Source organism: Onthophagus taurus, chromosome 6, assembly GCF_036711975.1.
Source record: "Onthophagus taurus isolate NC chromosome 6, IU_Otau_3.0, whole genome shotgun sequence".
Taxonomy (NCBI): Eukaryota; Metazoa; Arthropoda; class Insecta; order Coleoptera; family Scarabaeidae; genus Onthophagus; species Onthophagus taurus.
The window spans coordinates 19,779,584-19,800,005 of record NC_091971.1 but is presented as its reverse complement, the minus strand read 5'-3'; the positions used below and the strand labels follow the sequence as shown (position 1 = coordinate 19,800,005).

The 20,422-nt window shown below is 34.3% G+C and overlaps 1 protein-coding gene across 1 annotated transcript in view; it reads left to right on the top strand.

Annotated features, from left to right (window-relative positions):
• LOC111415592 (alpha-Mannosidase class II b) overlaps nucleotides 1-20,422 on the top strand; it is a 98,000-nt gene that overhangs the window by 58,507 nt on the left and 19,071 nt on the right. Inside the window, exons 2-3 of the mRNA XM_071197017.1 lie at nucleotides 1,564-2,159; nucleotides 2,517-2,823. Coding sequence (XP_071053118.1) covers nucleotides 1,683-2,159; nucleotides 2,517-2,823 — 784 coding nt within the window. The 5' untranslated portion in view covers nucleotides 1,564-1,682. The remainder of the gene's footprint in view (nucleotides 1-1,563; nucleotides 2,160-2,516; nucleotides 2,824-20,422) is intronic.

Below are 20,422 nucleotides of genomic sequence, written 5' to 3'. Positions count from 1 at the left end.
GATGTTATCCACTGATAAACCTAATTAGGAATAGCTGGTATAAATAATTATAGTACTTTATGTAAGTACAAAAATACTTAAAATATTTTGAAGTAAAACATATACATTTAACAACGTTTTCAAAATCATAAAAGTTATGAATACCTCACCAAATACATCATTGAATAATAATGAACAAGTTAACAAATATTTCGAATAATACTTAAAAATATTTTGGTGCAAAATGTGTACATTTAACAACGTTTTCAAAAAGTTATAAATTCCTCTCTCAATACATTCGCTCCATTTTAATTACATTTCTAACTCAAATGAAAATCCTATCCATTCAACCATGTTTTGATCGATCACAGACAAGATACCAAAACCAGGAGATATTTGCCTCATACCATACATATTCCTACATGCAGTGGTATGATACATAAAATGTTTAATCTATCTCAATAACGTTGGAGGACAGCTCTTTAGAACTGCCTGAAATATCTTTAGGAACCTTAAAGTAGAATCATAAAGCCTTCAAAATTTTTAATAACGATATAGTTTTTGAAATAACTCCAAAATTTGAATAACAAATTCGATTAAAAAATCTAAATACTGTGGAGGCATATTTTGGAATTAACTAACCAATTAGATTTATTCAAATCAACTTTTTGTTGCATGCTAAAAGAAGAGAATTTGCATCCCTATCGTATTCAACGCATGCAAAAATATCTACATAGATATACAAGAATACGTGTTTGATCGATTGACCTCTTTATCAAGCTATTTCGATGATAATAAGTATTCCTCGATATAAATTTAAGGAACTGGTATCGATTTATAATTAAAAAAATTTAACACTTAAAACTTTTAAGTACATGATCTCGTTGAATTTCTGCATCACAAACAGAAGATTCTTTTGTGAAAGAAGAGCCACCCTTTTGACATTTAAATCGATTTTTCACTACGTCGTCGCAGCTTTAATTAAAAAGCTCTAAAGTAAGTCCGTTTCAGAGCGAGTTCCCATCGATGGAAAACGAATGCAAGTATCATTATTCTCACCGAAATGGCTTTCCATTGTTACCCTAAAACCCATATGATTGAAAAGAACGTCTTTATTCGCTGGGTTTTCCAATAATTCACCTTTTTTACATTATAAATGTTTGCTAGAACAACAATTAATAATTTCGTGGTGTTATCAACTCACGATTTATCCGTGGGTGTTTATCGATCTTCTAATCTTTATAATTAAATGTGTTGAACGTTTCTGACCTACATTGTCGAAAAGAGTTCAAAACTCGATCGCGCGTGCAAGGAGGCTTTTTGTATTCGGGTGTCGTCTCACTAGGCTACGGTTTAAATTCGCGTACGGTTTAAACATATCTCTTGATAATACCGATCTGTGGAAATGTTAAAGAGATAACCCAAGGTACACCCAACACAATAAAATTTAGAATTCATTTAAAAGTTGGTTTTACGCGAATTGATAAAATATACAATTTTTTTTGTGTTTGATAAAAAATTGATAGCGATTACAAAGCTTATTATTTACCAAAAAAATTAATAATTTATTTTTGTACATTTCAGATATGCGTTGGACGAGACATCGACTGAAACCCGAATTAATACATTGATAAATATATCATGGCTTAATATAAAATAATTTTCAAAAAATTACTCTCCAAAGAAAATTGTCTTGAGTGAAAATGGTAGCTAGATTCTATATGAGAATTACTCCAAAGTCGCTAGTTCTTGCGGCAGTAACATTATCGTTGTTACTTTGCGTTTATTACGCTCATAATACGTATAATGTTGACGATGGTGTGGTGTCTAGAAGCGAAGCTCTCAAAGAGGACGTCGAAGAGATAAGCAATAATGAGACCAGAGATGCCGAAGAGCAACGTAACATCAACAACAACGTGGTGGCCGAGGAAGGAAACGAGATAAAAGAGCGACCGGACAACAAAATCGAAACGACGACCACGAAGAAACCGCGAAAGAATGTCGTCGAAGAGTCATCGTGTCCGAATTTGTACTCTTCAGAAGCCGACGTAAACACCGTGGATGTCTTCAAGGATTTTGAATTTCAACCGACGTGGATGCGCAGTAAAGAATACTGGGATAAATCGTTCGAAGATCGATACGAAAAGCAAAAGATGGATACCGAAAGACCACCTTTAAAGGTAACAAACAAAACAATCTAAAATCGGCCTATTTAGATCGTGTTAATTAAGCGTGGACTTGTCTAAAAATAGATTGTAATTAACACCGAATTACACGGTCTTAATTGATGTTTACGTCAGGTATTTTGTTAGATTAAAAGGAAATTGGTTTATTTTTAGAAATATTTTCTTATTTTACGAAAAACGTAAACGTTAAACCGCAACTTGTATCGATACGGTTAATCGTAATCTCAAAAACGACTTCATTTATCGCGTGTCGCGTAAATCACGGCTTCAATAACGTAAATCGGCTAGCCGCCTTGGGGGCGGCCGTGTAGGCCCCATAAATCTGACCGAGATTTCCTTTACCTTTCCCAGGTAATCATCGTTCCGCACTCGCACAACGACCCAGGATGGTTGAAGACTTTTGAAAATTATTTCCATTCGCAATCGAAACAAATCTTGAACCATATGGTCGCCAAAATGCAACAGTATCAAAATTTAACGTTCATCTGGTCAGAAATTTCCTTTTTAAATGCTTGGTGGGAAACTGCTCATCCGATTAAACAGAGTGCTTTAAAATCTTTAGCACATTCTGGACGATTGGAAATTACCACTGGAGGATGGGTTATGACCGATGAAGCTAATTCGCATGTTTATGCTATGGTTGATCAGTTAATAGAAGGTAATTAAATATTTTTTCTAAAATCAGTTTTTGGTATTATAGAGTAGATATTATAGAGTAGTTATTTTTGCGTTATACCTTTGTTTTCTTGGGATATAGCAGAGTATTGCATATACCACTAAAAAACCGAATCGTTTCTTTATCAATGCGGTTTTTATCCTATCGATGTGTTATCAAATTTAAAGTCCATGTGCAGTCGTTATTGGACTATCTAAATTCGGGTTTTGCCGATTAATATGATTATTAAAGTTATGTCAGAAGATACGCCTAACTCGGATAACGCCGGTTTTTTTTTTAAGAAGGGAGACAGATTTAGTATTGAAAATTACCGACCTATTAGCATTTTGAACAATTGCTCGAAAGTCTTCGAAATATTGCTATACTCCAGAATGAGTTACTGTGTTCGCCCATTTATGACTGGTCGTTCAACTATGACTAATTTAGCAGAGATAACGCAGTTCATCAGCGAGCACATGGATAAACGGGAACAACTTGATATAATTTACACAGATTTTACAAAGGCATTTGATAGATTAGATCATGGAATACTTCTTTCTAAACTCTGCAGTCTTGGATTTACCAATGATTTCGTGGATTTAATTTCATCTTACCTCTCCAATAAACTTTGCTATGTGAGCTACAACAGTTTTAAATCTAATACGTTCACTGCTGGCTCTGGTGTTCCACAGGGTTCCAACCTTGGTCCCCTTCTATTCAGTGTTTATCTGAATGATCTATTACGACGACATGATTGTAATGTGCTTGCTTACGCCGATGACCTAAAGATATTCGCTCGTGTAACATCCCCTGAAGACTGTGTTATCTTACAGCGCAATCTGAACATTATCCAATACAGAATGGAATTGACCTTAACATAGCAAAATGCGTTGTCGTATCTTACACAAGGTGTAATATTAAGGTTTAATTATAGTGTGGGAGTTGAAGCAATACGCAGAGAACGCGCTATTCGAGATTTGGGTGTCTTATTCGATGACCAGTTGCAATTCAAAGACCATGTTAACGCTATAGTAAAGTCAGCCTCTGGTGCATTGAGTTTCATCATCAGGCAATGTAAAAAATTTAACAACGTAGCTGCATTAACAGTACTTTTCTATGCGTTTGTTCGTAAAAAATTGGAATATGGTTCTCTGGTTTGGTATCCTTATTATACTTCTCACCAGCTCATGCTCGAGAGAGTGCAGAAGAGGTTCTTAAAATACTTACATTTTAAAACAGTTGGTCAGTATTTAATTTAAGAATTTAATTTTTCATCTTTGAGCAATCGTAGAGAAGATGCTAGTAGAAAATTTTATGAGATATATTATTATTTATTATTATATTATTAATAAGCGTAGAGTCGGAATTAAGTTATCAAAATTAAGACCACTATTGGTAAAGTTTACTTCCCGCTAAGACATAATATTAAAATAAGAAAAATACCTAACTCTCCTGACACACGATTTTATAAGAAGATTTATGGCTGGCAGAGACTACAACACCAAACACGTAGCTTAAGACTCCAGAGTAACCACAGCCAATAGGTAAAGAGTTAAGGAAACAATTTTAAGAGAAGAGCTGCAACAAGAGAAAAGGAAGTATCTTCCAACTCCATAGAAGCGGATTCCGATCACTCAGTCTTCATATTAACGTTAAGTGGAAGAATAAAAAGGGCAGCCAGAGCTACTCTTACTAACAAAACTACTGGGAAAGGTCAGATTCATCTCCAAAATAAAATCAACCTAAACATTAATCAGCCTTTTCGTCTGACATTTCACTTGCCCGACTTAATCAGTGGCGTACAACTACACTAAAGGGATAACACCAAAAGTGTGACTTGAAATCAGAGAACTTGTCAAAGAAATACAATAAGTTAGAAGAAAATAGCAGCAATCGGGAGATTTCTTAAACAAAACTATTTTTAACAAGATCCAGGAACACAGAAGAAAATTCAAAAGCTTAAAGAAGAATTCATCAACTCATATTTAGAAGAATGAATTGTCGGCATATGACAAGACAGATTATTCACTATGCAAGGCAAGCGAGAAGTTCAAAAGCAAAAAGTAAACGCTGTTTGCTGAACATCTATCTGAGATTTTTACTCCCAACTCAGTGCAAAACAATCAAGAAACGATCAATATTGAAAGCCTATGAAAAAAAAATATCACACCAGTTACTCCTAAATAAGTAGCAGATGAGATAGGAACTAACCTGAATTCAAAGAAAGTTCCATGATTCGACCTCATCGCAGTAGAAATCCTAAAACACCTTCCTTAAACAACTACTCAAAGGACTGAGGCCAATAATAGAAACTAATAACCGAATTCCATATTATCAATTTAGGTATAGAAGTCCGCAACAATATACCAACAGCATAGAACATTGAACAGGCCTTGGGAGAAAAAAAGTCTGCTCGGCAGTCTTTCTAGATGTCACTCAAGTTATTGGCAAAGGTAGATACGAAGGCTTGATACACAAACTAAAATTCTCTTAAAACAATACGTAGAGATTTAACATCATACATCTATGAAAGCTTCTTTAGAGTAAAACAAGAAAATGAATACTACAACTTTAAAGAGAAAAAAACGGAAGTGTCTCAAGGCAATACACTGGCTCTCCTACCCTGTATCCGCTATATACTGGTGACACGCCAGACTTGGAGCGTAGCCCCCGTACGCTTGTAGATGACACAGCACTACTTGCAGTGAAGAAACGTCACGAGTTATCTAACCCAGCAATGCTATAGTCGACTGGACCAAAAAAATAAATTGAAAAATCATCCACCACTTATAGATATAAAAGGCGTGACTGTAGACATTAAATATTGGTGAAAAGCATGTAAAGAAGAAAATATCGGAATTAGCACTAAAATACAGACAGCTCTATTGCCTGATTGGGAGTAACTTCAAATTATCAATATTTACAATCAGATCCTGATACCAATGGTACTACATGTAAAAATTTGTTGCTGAGAGATTTGTTGCTGTATTCGCACTGGTATATTCCTATGTTATACTAGTCAAGGTATCAGGGCTTCCCACGAATGAGTAAAGAAAAAAATGAAAAAAATGAAAAAAATGAAAAAAATGAAAAAAATCAAAATTTGGGGATCACTAAATAGTCATAAAAACTACATTCTTAGATAGTTTAGAACTTCCACGCAAAGTGGAGTTCTTCTTGGGGATAATCACCCCTACAATTTTAAGTAGCAACCCTTGTCGAGTTTTACTTTATTTTAAAGGTAATGAAAAAAGAAACACAACTCCATAAACCAAAACCCGATATCGTAATTCTTTGAAGAATTATGTGGTGTTGACTACCAACGGGGAAAACAAAATGTTTTCATATTTTTTTTTGCACGTTTATTACGATTTTTATAACAAATGTTCAAATTGTTAATCTTCTTCGGTCTCGCAATGACCCAAACGCTCATAAATGGAATTTTGAACAATCAGGAGCATATTCCTAGCGATATTAGTGGTTTCTTCAAGTTCTTTATTAAAAGCGTCTCAGGTACATGAAATTGGTAAAAGTTCTGTACATAAAATTTTGAAAAGAAATAACTATTTCCCCTATAAGTTTAACCTAGAAATAGTACGTGAAAAATATTCTTTTGAATGTTGTTTTCTCTAATGAGGCTACTTTCTACTTGAATAGTAAGGTTAATAGGCACAATTGTCGTTATTGGAGTGACGAAAATCTGCATTTAATAAGAGATCATACTCAGAGACCGCAGAAAATTAATGTATTCGCTGGTATTATATGGGAGAGAATGTGATTAGCCCATTTTATATTCATAGAAATTTGGACGGAGACAGATATCTGCAACTGTTAGAAATTCAAGTGATTCCAAGTGTACAGGGCATACGGCACTGCCCTAATGGCATTGACAACAAGTGGTTCCAACAAGATGGTGGAAGAGATGTTAGATCCGAGGCTTTTTAAGCCGCACGTTTCCAAACCGTTAGATTGGTAGAAGAGGTGAAATTGAGTGGCTACCACGATCTCCTGATCTAACACCACTCGATTTTTTCTTTTAATAATAATAATAATAAATAAATTTATTGCCATAATAAGAAACAAAAAATACAAATTAATGAAAATGTATACACTTAACTTAATGCATAAATACGGGCAAAAGGGTCGATTTATCGCGTAAGCGATATCTTCCAAACAACCCAATCAATCGGCAGTATACTAAGTTATATAAGAAAAACTATGAATAAACGGCAAGCTGCTATGCTAAACTTATGGTCACTAAAAACGGTGCATAATGATAGTTGCTGGAATAAAAGAAGAAGAGAAGAGAAGAAAAGTAGAAGAAGAGAAGAAAAGGGAGAAAAAAAAGTTCTCAGGAAGATACTTGGAGAGCCAATAAATGACGTTTTAGGTGGTTTTTAAATGTTACAAGGTGAGGAATATTACGGATCTCAGTAGGCAGACTATTCCAAAGGGTTATTGCCTGCACAGCAAACGATTTATGGTAAATCTCGGTACTATGGGTCGGGAACATAAGCACAGAATCTAACTGAGATCTAGTGGGTAAACCATGCGACGACAAGCGTTGAAATATACAATACAGATACCTCGGGGTTTGATTGTGAAGAATAGTATATAACATAGTTAATATACGAAACGATCTACGGTTCTGACAGCTTAATATCTGCAAACAAATACGGTATGGGGTTATGTGTTGAGATCTCTCGAGATCAAAAATATACCGTATGCAGTTGTTTTGAAGTCTTTGCAGTTTGTTTCGTAGTGTTACCGAAAGATCAGGATATGCCGTGTCAGCATAATCAATATGGGGGAAAATCAGGGAAAAACAAAGATTACGACGGATCATGGGAGGAAGGAAGCAACGGAGACTTTTCAGTGAGTGGAAACAATGATAGACCTTTCTGCAGACGAATTGAATTTGAGGTTTCCAGGACATTGTAGAATCCATAACCACCCCAAGGTTTCTAACCGTGTCTGACAGCTGAATAATGTCTCCGTTAAGCATTAAGTGAATGGATGAAAAATCATTCAGCTTTGCCAGTAAAGGTCGACTGCCAAACGCAATTGCTTGAGTTTTAGCAGTATTTAATTTAAGGCCATAACGTTTGGACCAATCCAAAATATTGGAAAGGTCATGATTAAGACGTTCAATTGCTTCGGGAAAATCATTAATAGTTGTTGTAGTGTAAATTTGGAGGTCATCAGCATTCACATGATAATTACAAGAAATACAGTGGGTGACGGCATTAATGAAAATCGAAAAGAGCAACGGACCCAACACACTACCCTGGGGTACACCACATTTAATATCACAACCAGACGAGAGCGCAGAATCAGCACGCATACACAAGGAACGACAGGAAAAGTAAGATTGAAACCAAGATAAACATGAAGAGGTAAATCCAAGGGCAGCTAGTGACGCCAACAAAAGATCGTGATCAACCGAATCGAACGCCTTGCTAAAATCAAGTAATACAAGGATGGTAACACAACGTTTGTCGCAAGCATACCTAATATCATCTGTAATCTTAATAAGCGCTGTTGTCGTGCTATGACCCTTACGAAAACCCGATTGAAAGTCGTTGTGCAAGTTAAATTCTTGTAAATACTCTTGAACTTGTAGATAAACAAGGCGCTCGAGAGCTTTAGATAGAACAGATAAAATGGAGATAGGGCGAAAATCATTTAAACTTGAGGGACTCTTGGATTTAGGTATAGGGACAACATGAGCAACCTTCCAGATTGAAGGGAATGAGGATCGTTCAATGGAGAAGTTAAAAATGTGGGTAATAGGAGTAAGAACAATATCCAATATAGGAAGAAGAACGTTTTTTGAGGGTTTCTGAAAAGTAGAGTGTATGCAACAAAACTAGAATCAATAAATGAATTGGAAAATCGCATACTTGAAGAAACGACCATTATCACTAGGGATATGCTCCTGATGGTTCAAAATTCCATTTATGACCGTTTGGATCATTGCGAGACCGAAGAAGGTCGACAATTTGAACATTTGTTATAAAAATCGTAATAAACGTGCAAAAAAACATCAAAACATTTTATTTCCTTATATGGTAGTCAACTCCTAATGATAGAATAAATTATAATGATTAAATATAATTGATAGAATTAAGATATCGGGTTTTGGTTTATGAGGTCATCCCCTAAAAAAAACTCCATATTGTATGGAAGTTCTAAACTATCTAAGAATGTAGTTTTTATGACTCTTAAGTAATCCCAAAATTTTCAAATTATTTTCTTCACTTGTTTAAAACTAATAGCTCCGCCCCGGGAGTTTTGGGAAGCTCTGTTTTTGGAAAGCCAAAACTTTTCTTAAATTTGTTGAGAATCAGTTGACATCGTACGAAATTAAGTAAATTGTATACCAAACTAGGTTGGTTGATTTATACTGGCAAGTCTCAGAAAAGTAGAGATAAGAGAAGATGTTCGAGGCTGTGCAAAGAATATTGAAGCCTCACTTTGAATAGGTGACCCCATGCTACGTTCAGAGAGTCCATTGACTCCGGGGGTTGAATGAATCCATAGAATTAGTTCATATAACTCAAGAATTATTACCTTAGCCTGCTATGCTAGGTTTGAATCAAAGAAATTGTATATATAGAAGCCGCATCGCCTATGTTAGCCCGTATACTAGTTTGAAGCCAACGCAAGAGCATTTGTTTGAAAACAAAATTGACCTTGGTCCTAGCGACAGTGGCGTATACGATTTAGATGAAATTGGTCAGACTTTATCCAGTGGCGTATTCAAAGAGCATCCTAATTTCTTATATAAAATTACAATTAAAAATTGATTGTTAAACTAACTACTAACTGAAAAATTATTGTCGTAACACTTTTATAAATTGTAGAATGCATTTTTTTCTATATCTTTGTTAAGTTTTAACACAATAAATATAATGTAATCTTTTAAATTAATCAGAGGACGTAGAAACAATATACTTGGTAAATGATACAAGTATGTATGTAGTATTTTGATTGATAAATTTTATATCTAACTAAAAGTACTAGTATACTCTACAGTAGTTATATACAATTTCTTTGGTTTGAATATCTTTAAAATACATATATTTACATTTTTATAAAAGAAAACAAAAGGGTAACTTTAGTATCCATTACAATTAAAGTCCGCTTCCAATATATGGTGATAACCGATTACCGACATTGTACCTATATCCTCAAAACCGCTTAGCCGATTTTAATAGGTTGTGCAGGTTAATTAGGCTATGTGCAGAATTCGCCATCTTGACGTGATTTTTATTGTCATCTCCTAAGAAAACAGTATATACAAGTTATAGTCTACTTTCGATATACCGGAAGTGGTAGCCATATTGAAAACACTTTTAATCGAAAGATCATAACTTTCAAAGAAGTTACGTGAGGTTATTAAAACTTAAAAGAGTACTAAAGAACTACTTACCTGGACCCTGTATAAAGTCTATTTGTAATTAGCTGTTGGTATCTATTTATGGGCTTGCATTTATAGTAAATTCATATCTAGCAACAGTATTTATAAAAAAAAAACAAGTGTAATATGGATTTTTTTCTAATTAGTCACTTTGATAAGTTATCCATAATTTCACTCAAATCAGGACTTTAAAGGGGGGAATATATTACTGCAGCAATTGAATTTGGTTTCTAGATTTTTGATAAGTACTTATAAAATAATGCGTACTCTAAGTTAACAATTTGACCTTGATATTGCAGAATCTGAAATATAATACATGAATTCCTTAACTAACTCAATAACGAAAGCACACTAGCATTTATAATGTAAAAACTGACAGGTCAGCAATGTCTTTACGATACTGTACCCTTGTACTTTCGATTAAGGTACCTCCTATCCTATTGAAAAGGATTGGATTGATTTCAACCTGAAACGAATTTTTCAATCAAATTTTTATCGCTAACAGTTAGAGTCGTTGAGCTCTCCGGGTTAACAGAGTAGCTGCTTCGGAATTTGCGGATTTTGTTGTTTAATTCCGTGAAATTCGTTCTAGTGTTGAGAATTAATTCTACTTGGAGATCCTTCAAGCGGGTATTTTCCTGTTCTCAAAATTATTGTTCTTCTGATAATATAGATAAATTTATACGTGTATAGAAGAATTGGCATTGCGCTAAATTATTTATAGTGATTCTAAGAACTTCTTATCTTAAATGGTAGCTACAATCGAAGCTGCTAAGAATCAATAGGTTGCCCTGCAATCGACGGATTCCTTGTAGATTTTGACAGGGCAAGAGTCACGTTGTGTTATAACAATACCCATTCTGTTACGATAAGGTGAATATTATTCATGTCGATTCGTGATATCACGTAGGTACATGTGGTGATAAGAACATGTTTCAATAATTCGCAGGTATGTCGTTTAATTGCACCGTGACTTAGAAATTCCCCGTTGGAATTCTTCATATTTCACACCAATTGTAAAGTCACTCTTTTCTCTTAAAGTTACTCTAAGATAATCTGAATTTTGTTTGTCTATCAAATAAGAGTTAGATTAATTCGACAACATTGCCAGATGGAAATTACGACTAAAAGAATTTGTAATGGATTTCTTTTGGATTTAAAAGTAAGTCTCATAACGATAATTTAAAATGTTTGAAAGTTGTTTTAAGGGTAATTCCCGAGGATACATTTTTAATTTAGCCAATACCTCTGCTATTTGCAAACTGCATAATTAATACCCACTTGCAATTATGTTTGTCCTTAATTCTGATATTATTCTTACAGGTCTCTTGTGATAAATGATAAATAAATTTCGTCTTGAACGATTGTTATTTTTTTGCGATGATACCAAATCAGTTATTAACTTGCCGTACTTGATAGCATCTTGGAAATCTAAATTACCCGATTTTATCTTTATAGTTGATCGTCAAAAATCGAGTTTTAACACTTGGACCAAGTTGTTGTTTATCGAAACTTAATTGATATAATAAATCTTTAAGATTTCTCATTACTGTTTGAATAGATATTTTTTTCGGGGTCGTTATTTATTTTCTCTATCAGTTCGTTTAATACATTGTATCCGTCATTTTTCGATTAGTATAATCAGTTTGAGATCGCATCGACGTAATGGTAACAAGGAGCCATTTAATGGTGTTATTCGGACCTTGGCGCTTCTCCAACGGCATTTAGAACAATACTATATTTTAGATGTCTTGTATGATACGGTTTTATTCCTCTTTTAGTTAGGACGTCTATGGTATTATTTCTATTTATTTTTAAGGTTGAGTATGGGCCAAAATAAGACTTCATAAATTTATAATATGTTCCAAATTGATATTTTTTCTAAATATTTTTCTTGTGTCTGCATCAAGATCAAATTAGATAATTTGATCTTTCTTCTTTAATCCTTGATACATGTTTACTATTTCGCTTATTTAGCTAGGAGATCCTGAAAGGTTTAAGCACCACATAATAAATCTAAAGGAGATCTTCGTTTCTGTGTGTAACCAAAACGTGTTTCGAATTGTGTCATTCCAATAGCATTATTGTATAGTATCTGTCAGATTTTCATTTCTTACTCTAATAACGTATTTGAGAAAATACAATAATCAAACAATATTAGTAGCAATAATATACCAATGTCGATGGTTTTATTTGATCTTATTGCACGAGTCGCGTGTTTTAATGATTTTTATAGGAATCTGTTAAGCTTTTCTTGTACATTAGAATGGTTTATTATCTCCTTATAATAAGATGAAACAAGTTCATTTTTCTTCGCATCTTTAGTAATGATTCTTCGAAGACTCTTATTATACAAGCTTCAGTATTCGCAATTTCTTTTGTATAGAGATTGTACATTACTTTGTAAATGTATCCACTCATATAATCTTTGTGCAAATTTAGAACATGTGTAATGAGTACATTAAAATATTCTCTGGTTTTGCTAGTAATTTCCAATTGATTTCCTACCTTTTTGTTGCAATGAATTGTATTTTTTGGTTGTCGATGATATTATCGAAAAAATTAATTAATCGGATTTTCGGTCAGCAGGATTAAAAGTAAAACAACTTTTTTAAAATAGCTAAAATTTCGATTGTTGATTACATTCTTCTTCAAAGCATTTTATTGCTAAAAGATTTTACAAAGAAAAAACGTAAGTCAAGCAACAATATTTAAGAAGCAAAAAATATAACTTACTTGTAACTCGAAGTGGCGTAAAATCTCAAAATTAACCTATCTAAGGCAAACAAATAAGCATAAATGTTGCTAAGGTTCTGAGTATCTGTTTTAAAATTTACAGCATTCTGTGTATAATTGATGCGTACCATCTCCAAGAACAGCCTATTATGATAATTACTTTCTGAATCCAAGATTTTTACATCCCAAAAATCAAATTTATGTCCGCACTCCAAAACGTGTTGGGATAAAGCATTACTGGACTTTTCTAGTCTACACTTCAACCACTGACTGGTCTGACCAACATACTTTCCATCACAACCTCTGCATGAAACACAATAAATCAAGTTGGATCTAAAATTATTCAACGTTTTCTTTAATACTGGTCGCTTAACCTTCCTATGTATGGAAGCTTTTTATAAGTGAAACGCTCTGGATTAATTAATTCAGGACCAGTTAAACTGATCTGGTTGATATTATTGTGTGAATACGTTAAAAACAAAAGTGTGTTAACCAATTTACGAGGACAACCACTGTTGACAAAATTTGTTCTAAGGAAATTGAGATTTTGTTGTAAAAAGTGATTATCACAGATATTCGAAACTCTATGCTTTATGCCAAGAACGGTGGAAATTTTATGTTTTAAATTGTGACTTGAGAAATAATTCAAATAGCGGCCCGAGTACGTTGGTTTGACAAACCAGTCAAATTGAATGATGTTATTTTCATTTCTTATCATTTTCGTGTCTAGGAAAGAAATACAGTTGTCTTTTTCGATCTCAATTGTGAACTGAATGCTCGGATGAAAACTGTTAAACAAATTCAACGTTGAATCTATATCATCTTTATGTATTCCAATGATCAAATCATCAACATACTTTTTGTTAAAGCTGATGCGAAAACCCGAGTTATTAACCAAAATCTCATCCAACGCGAAATCCATCGCCATCACAGCCAGAACCGGCGATATTTTCGAGCCCGTAAGGGTGCCCTCTATTTGATGGTAAATTACATTATCAAAGGTGAAAATTGAAGTATCAAAAATAAGTTTCAAGCCAAGCAAAAAGGTGTCTTTGTCCCATGAACAATGATCAGCAATTAAATGCCATTTTTCCTTCACAATTCTGTCAACCAAATCCAAGTTGAACCCAAAATTGTGGCAATGTGACCTGACAAGGCGTACGATGCCGCACCAATCGATGATATGATCGGCCCCAAAGGCGGTCCCTCCTAATGTATTTTAGGCAAAAACTATGCCTTAGCAAGGATTAAGTAATCATCTTTGTGAAGTATGACAGTGGTGGCACCTTTGTCAGCTTTGGTAATCATCAATGAAGGATTATCCCTGAGAAAAGTTTTTGTTTTCTTTAACATGTTCACCAATCGAAGATGCAACCCATCACACGTTGTGCCAGCAACTATATAATTAGTAATCGTATTTGTAATTTTAGCCCTAACAACATTTTTTTGGTCAACTTTCAAATCTTTAACAATATTTTCTAAATACATAAGTAACCTTTTTATATTGAAATTATATACATTATATAATTATTACATATTGGTATTAACAGGTAAGTGGAACTTAGGACCAAGGGAAAGCAAAGTAGCAACTTCCTCAGAAACATCCACCGATGTTAAATTAACAAGCCATTTTGTACTATCATCACTAAATTTAGAACTATTGTTAGACCTGATTAACAACTGATTAAATTTTCTACAATTAACACCCTTTATTAAATTTATTAAAACTTTGTTAAATTTAACTTTTAATGAATCTTTGTAATTACAGAAAACATTATGAGGTAAAACTAGGTCTAGCAAGATCAGATAAATCGTTCGACGAGACTTCAATCTTTTTTAAATTATCAATAGTGATTTTAATCTCTAAATTAAGAGTACTTGTCGCCCACCTGCTCCTAATGTGTTCTATCTTCCTAATGAAGTTGAACGTGTTGGTATCCAGCAAATTGTCCCAATTCTTCGTGTTGTTACCTATATGAGTAGGAATGAGTCCATTTCTTCTGCACTTGATCAACAATGTGAGACGATTCTTTAATTTAGCCAGCTTGATGTTAAGACGTGTCCATTTCTAAAAAGTATTACAGCAAGTATCATCGACCACAACGTGAGCAGCAAATAGAAAAAATTAATTAATCGGATTTTATGTTCATATGTTTGATGAATTTTTGTTTTACATTGTACATCTTGAATTTTGGGATTGGTGCTCTCACTCCGAAAAACAAGTTTTCTTGTTCCATGTTTTATTATTAAGTTTTTTTTTGTTTTTATTTAAAAAAAGTTGTTTTACTTTTAATCCAGCTGACCGAAAATCCGATTAATTAATTTTTTCTATTTGCTGCTCACGTTGTGGTTGTTGATACTTGCTGTAATGATGATATTATCTTGAAAATCAATAGAATTAGTAATCTATCAGCGTAAGTTATAAAGAAAGAAATTCTGCTTTGTTTTCGTTATTACGGGTCTGATCTGTCGACCATTTTTACTCGTTTACGACCGATATCTTGTCCTGTTACAAGAACTGGTTGGCGTTTTCTTGACATAATTACAGCAATACGCATTTCTTCGGCTATTTCCAATAATTCCTTTCCGTCCAAATTTCGTATAATGTTGTCTAGATCAGTTGTGGTTGCATTTGTGTTGAATTTGTCCTTTCTACACTAGGTGGGGCAAAAGTAATGTCATAATGTAAATTGGTTACCATTTTCTTACAAACGAAAAAATAGGGCATTCATGGACAATTTATTTGAAAAAGTTGTATCGGTCAACTGACATCTTCAATTAATGCACATTTGTGCCCGTTTTACAGCATTTGAAGTGTTGCTCGCAAAACATCTGGCTGCAAATTGGCAATTTATTCAACAACAGTGGTGCATGTGCATCTGGATTTAATTACTTGAAAAGTTTGTGGTTTGTTGGGGCAAACGCGAGATTGAACTGACCAATTCAAATCGCCAACTCATTCTGCCCCCAAAATTAGCGTTTCAAAATCTCCATCGTTGCCCAAGCTGTGTGAGGTTGCTCATGGTCTTAATATCCAATTCAGCAACTTGCGGCAAAGAACAATTTGTTTAACAATTATCTGTAGCACTCGCCAGTTATAAGGCCCAACAATTTTTTTACTTTGAGGGGATTTCATGTGGATTCTCTGTACCCCAGAAACAAAAATTTTGTTTATTCACATAACACCTTAAATAGAAAACTATTCGTGGCCTAGGCTTAACAGAGTTTAGTTTAATAGAGTTAGTTGACAGTCAGCAGATAGCATTTGCTGAATGATTTGGAATTTGTATGAAAACATCTTCAGGTTGATGTTTCTAGTCTCTCTCGGACATGTTCTACCACAGCAGCGATGGTCTCGGCCGAACGAGTAGTAGACTTAGCTTGCACGAAACCAAATGCGTTATGACGACAGACCGGAAGTTGTTGAAATAAGCAGTAACAATAATTCCGCGTTCTTCAGGTATTGCCCCGTTGCTTGTTGTCAATTAATTCTCTATCTGTCTACAGCAAAAATGTTAGCACAATGTTATTTCTACTACAGAAATAGTACTCGTCTAATTATATTCTTCACCCCATAAGTTTTGAATTTGATCTTTATAATGACCAAACCCAAGCGAAAGGTTGCTGATCGGTGAAGAAACTTCTTATAGACATAACGTCTAAATTGTTTAACGATGTAAACTTAGGATAGAAACTTAGGAGCTGTTGGAGTCCAAGAAAACTTTTAATCTCCATCTTTAATTTTGGTAATGGAAAGTGAAAAAATTTCTGAGTTTAGTTTTACTTCATTGTCTGTTATTACTTGTCCCATATTGTTCTCGATCAATTATCTTTTATTAACGTTTGTGTATGCTCGTAGAATAAGAGACACCGCACACTACAGACTTTTGATCGGCCGATAGTTTGGTCGAACTCTCGTACACTGTTCAAACTAAACTGTCGGGTCGGAAGTACGATAGTCGGTCGATTATCATGTTGTCGCGAAGAGCTGTTATAATTGCCCTTATTATAAATCGAAGGAAGAAGAAAAATAATATGCGCAGAAACCGGAAATATTGGGTGCATCCAATTTACACTGATCGATTATTGCGAGGACAGTTTCACACGCTGTATTATAAACTACTAGAGTATTCCAAAAAGTTTTTTGCTTTTTATAGAATGAGCATTACCAGTTTTAATAAACTTGTTCGATTAATTGGACCAGCCATAGCAAAACGGGATACAATTTTACGACGTGCTATATCTGTCGAAGAGAGAATTTTTCGTTCTTTAGGTTTATTTTCTATTTTACTTTTACAAATTTACTAATTCAAAATCATCAGCAAAATTTGAGTAATAGGAGTTAACCGTGTTGTTTGAACACCCCGGAGATGTAATGTTTTGTATATCCAGTAGATTCTGTACTAGAGAGAAATGTGATTGCGATATGTAATTTATTGTGTGTTGATACGATGCCGAAGTTGTCTGATGATGCCGCTTAGGTATGATCTGTTTAAATATATTTCATATTCCGATCGTAGCATCTAGTTTCTTTTTTGGGCTAAGTTCGCGGAGAGAAGGAATAATAGATAAAGCAAAGTTGGTGTCTTCATCAGTTTTTGTGTCTTCCAGTGCTTGCAGCAATGCCTTGTCTGTATCATCAATAGCTGACTCGATAGCTGCACGATGTGGATGCAAGAGGTCCACTTTCGGTGTCGCCTTTAATATCATCATCACCTGAGAGTGGTTCTATGTTGCATTCCGTGGTACGATTATCACAGCATGACAGTAAAAATAACATTTTATCGAAGTAAACATATTTGCGCCTCTTGCTGGCAGCCTGGCCTGATTTCGTTTTTTTGTGCGTTCCTTGTTACTTGTTTTCCTACGAAAACTAGTCTGAAGGTTATTCCAACGTTTTTGAATCTCGTTACCTGAAATTATAAAACCACAGTGTAATTGATAATACAGATATAGATACCTATATTCTTTTACAGATATTTAGCAACTGGATCTAGTTTTCAAACTTGGCCATTCCCATATCTTACTGGTATCAACAATACGAAATATTGTAAAATTCAGGAACAGCTACTTCAAAAACTTCCAACTACAGTTTCCGTTTAATGTTTACGTTCGAGTATTCCTTCATACTTTTTTTATATAACGTTGACCTCTTCTCCCCTTCAATAAGATTTTCGATCAATTCTTCCAAAATCAGCGACATTATAGGATGAGAAGACAGATCGCAATACAAATCAAAGACAGCTACCGACTGAAAAGTCGCCGGGTGTGCGCCTGCACACAGACACTAGTGTTGTTTAAGCAGTCGGCCAATAGTTGGCAAACTACGAAGTTGAAAGGGAATCGAGTTGCACATTAAACTTAACTGTCGGCCGATTCAAATCGTTTGAGTGTGCGCACTTATATATGCCCTAATGGCAATTAAAAGACCGACCAAACTATCGGCCAATTAAGAGTCTGGAGTCTGTAGTCTGCGGTGTCTCTAAAAAGGATTGAAATACAACATCATCGAAATAAGCAAGACAAGTATCTTCTAGGAGACCGCGTAAAACAATCCATCAGGAAAGGAATGCTTTTATTTGGAAAATGACCCTGCTCGATACAGAAAGCTGTTTATCCATATTCTTAGGAGCCATTTCAATATGGTAGTAACGTGATACCAAATCAAGTAAAGTAAAATAGGCGACTTTAAACGAAAAACCACCTTTACCATCCTTTTGAGTTCTTACAATGTCAACGGGTGCGTTTCATGGCGAAATACTTTATTTCACAACGTTTTGTCTTAATAATTCTATAATTTGTTTCTTCATTTTCTTCTAAGTTACGATTGGTACGACGATAATTTCGAATGTATATGAATAATTATTTATTTTTGAGTTTCTATATGATAAAAAAGGTTTACCACAAAAATCGGAACAGATAAATAGGTGATATTCAGATGAATTAAAAATATTAAGATAGCACCTTATCTATACACCGCAATTTTAGTTTTCTCTACATGTTCAGTTCCTCTGTAATCAAAAATTTAATACATTCAAATTCCACGTAAGGTGGCAATGAATCTAAGAATGAGAATCTGAGGCTTCATTTGATATGGTCATGTTGCTGGGTATGCTAAGGAAAATTGAGATGTTGCGTTTTCTTCGTATATGTCTTCTTCATCAACACTCGACTCATAGTTATTTTGATTTGTTTACCATCTGAAGGGATAATAATATTATTTTCTGTATTACCCGAAAATAATTCAATATTATTCGACATCGATCTTCTCTTTGTAGTTAGTTTATTAATGGATAACGTTGATAGTTTATTTTTGTTATCGATCTCCATTGGTGTGGGTATAAAGGGTCCCTGTTGTAGCAGTGACGCACTTTCAGCCAATACCTGATTCTACAGTTGATGTGGATGTAACACTGGCCGAGATGATATTATCGCAAGTGGGACTAAGTTAAAACCAGAAGCATTTATACAATAAAAACGGGCCACCATGTCTCTACATTATTGTGGTAATACACTTAGAATTGTATGGTGTTACACCTAACTTTGTATATTTATACTACAGTTTTAAAGTCAATATTTTGAAGGCTACAACCCGGCGGCAAACGTAATATATAAATACTAGCATATAAACAATTTTACTGTCTATACAAGTACGTGTTGAGACATCTTTTTATGTTCTCAATGTTTATGGATATTGATATTTGACATAAAGTTACCTTATGAAGCATGCTGGAAATAAATTTATTTTCAACAATATTGCAACCATTCTCCCGCCATCCTACTCACGCTCAGTGACTCAGTCATACAAAACCAAAATTCACCTGGTATTCTTAACAGACAAACAGATTGGCGAAGTTTCCAAATCATTCTAGAAGTCAAAATTAACTTAGACTTAAATCCAAAGAACACCTTGATAAGGATATCGAGTTACTGGTTAACTAAATTAAACGCAAGAACAAAGGGCATTAACTACCCTAAGGAAATAAGAGATCTAATTCGAGAGAAGCGCAAACTTAGATGCAAATGGCACCAAACTAGACCTCCAGAAGATAAAACTAAACTGAATAATGCCACTCAACAGCTGAAAAGTGTTATCAAGAATTTCAAGAATAATGCTCTAAACGGATACCTAAATGAATTGACGAACGACAAATCTACGGATTACTCACTATGGAAAGCTACCAAAAGACTAAAGAGACCGAAAATCCACCAATTAGAAGTAAAGATGGAAGCTGGGCTAGAAATAATGAGCAAAAAGCAAATAGATTTGCGGAACACCTAGCAAACACATTTAAAACCAACGCAGGAGAAGAGCAGTTAAAAGTGGTAATACAAAATCAAGACACTGTGGAAATAACATTTACTACTCCAAGGGAGATATCCACTGTAATCAAAGAAAATATCGATCCAAAAAAAGCTCCTGATTTTCACCTAATTACAGAC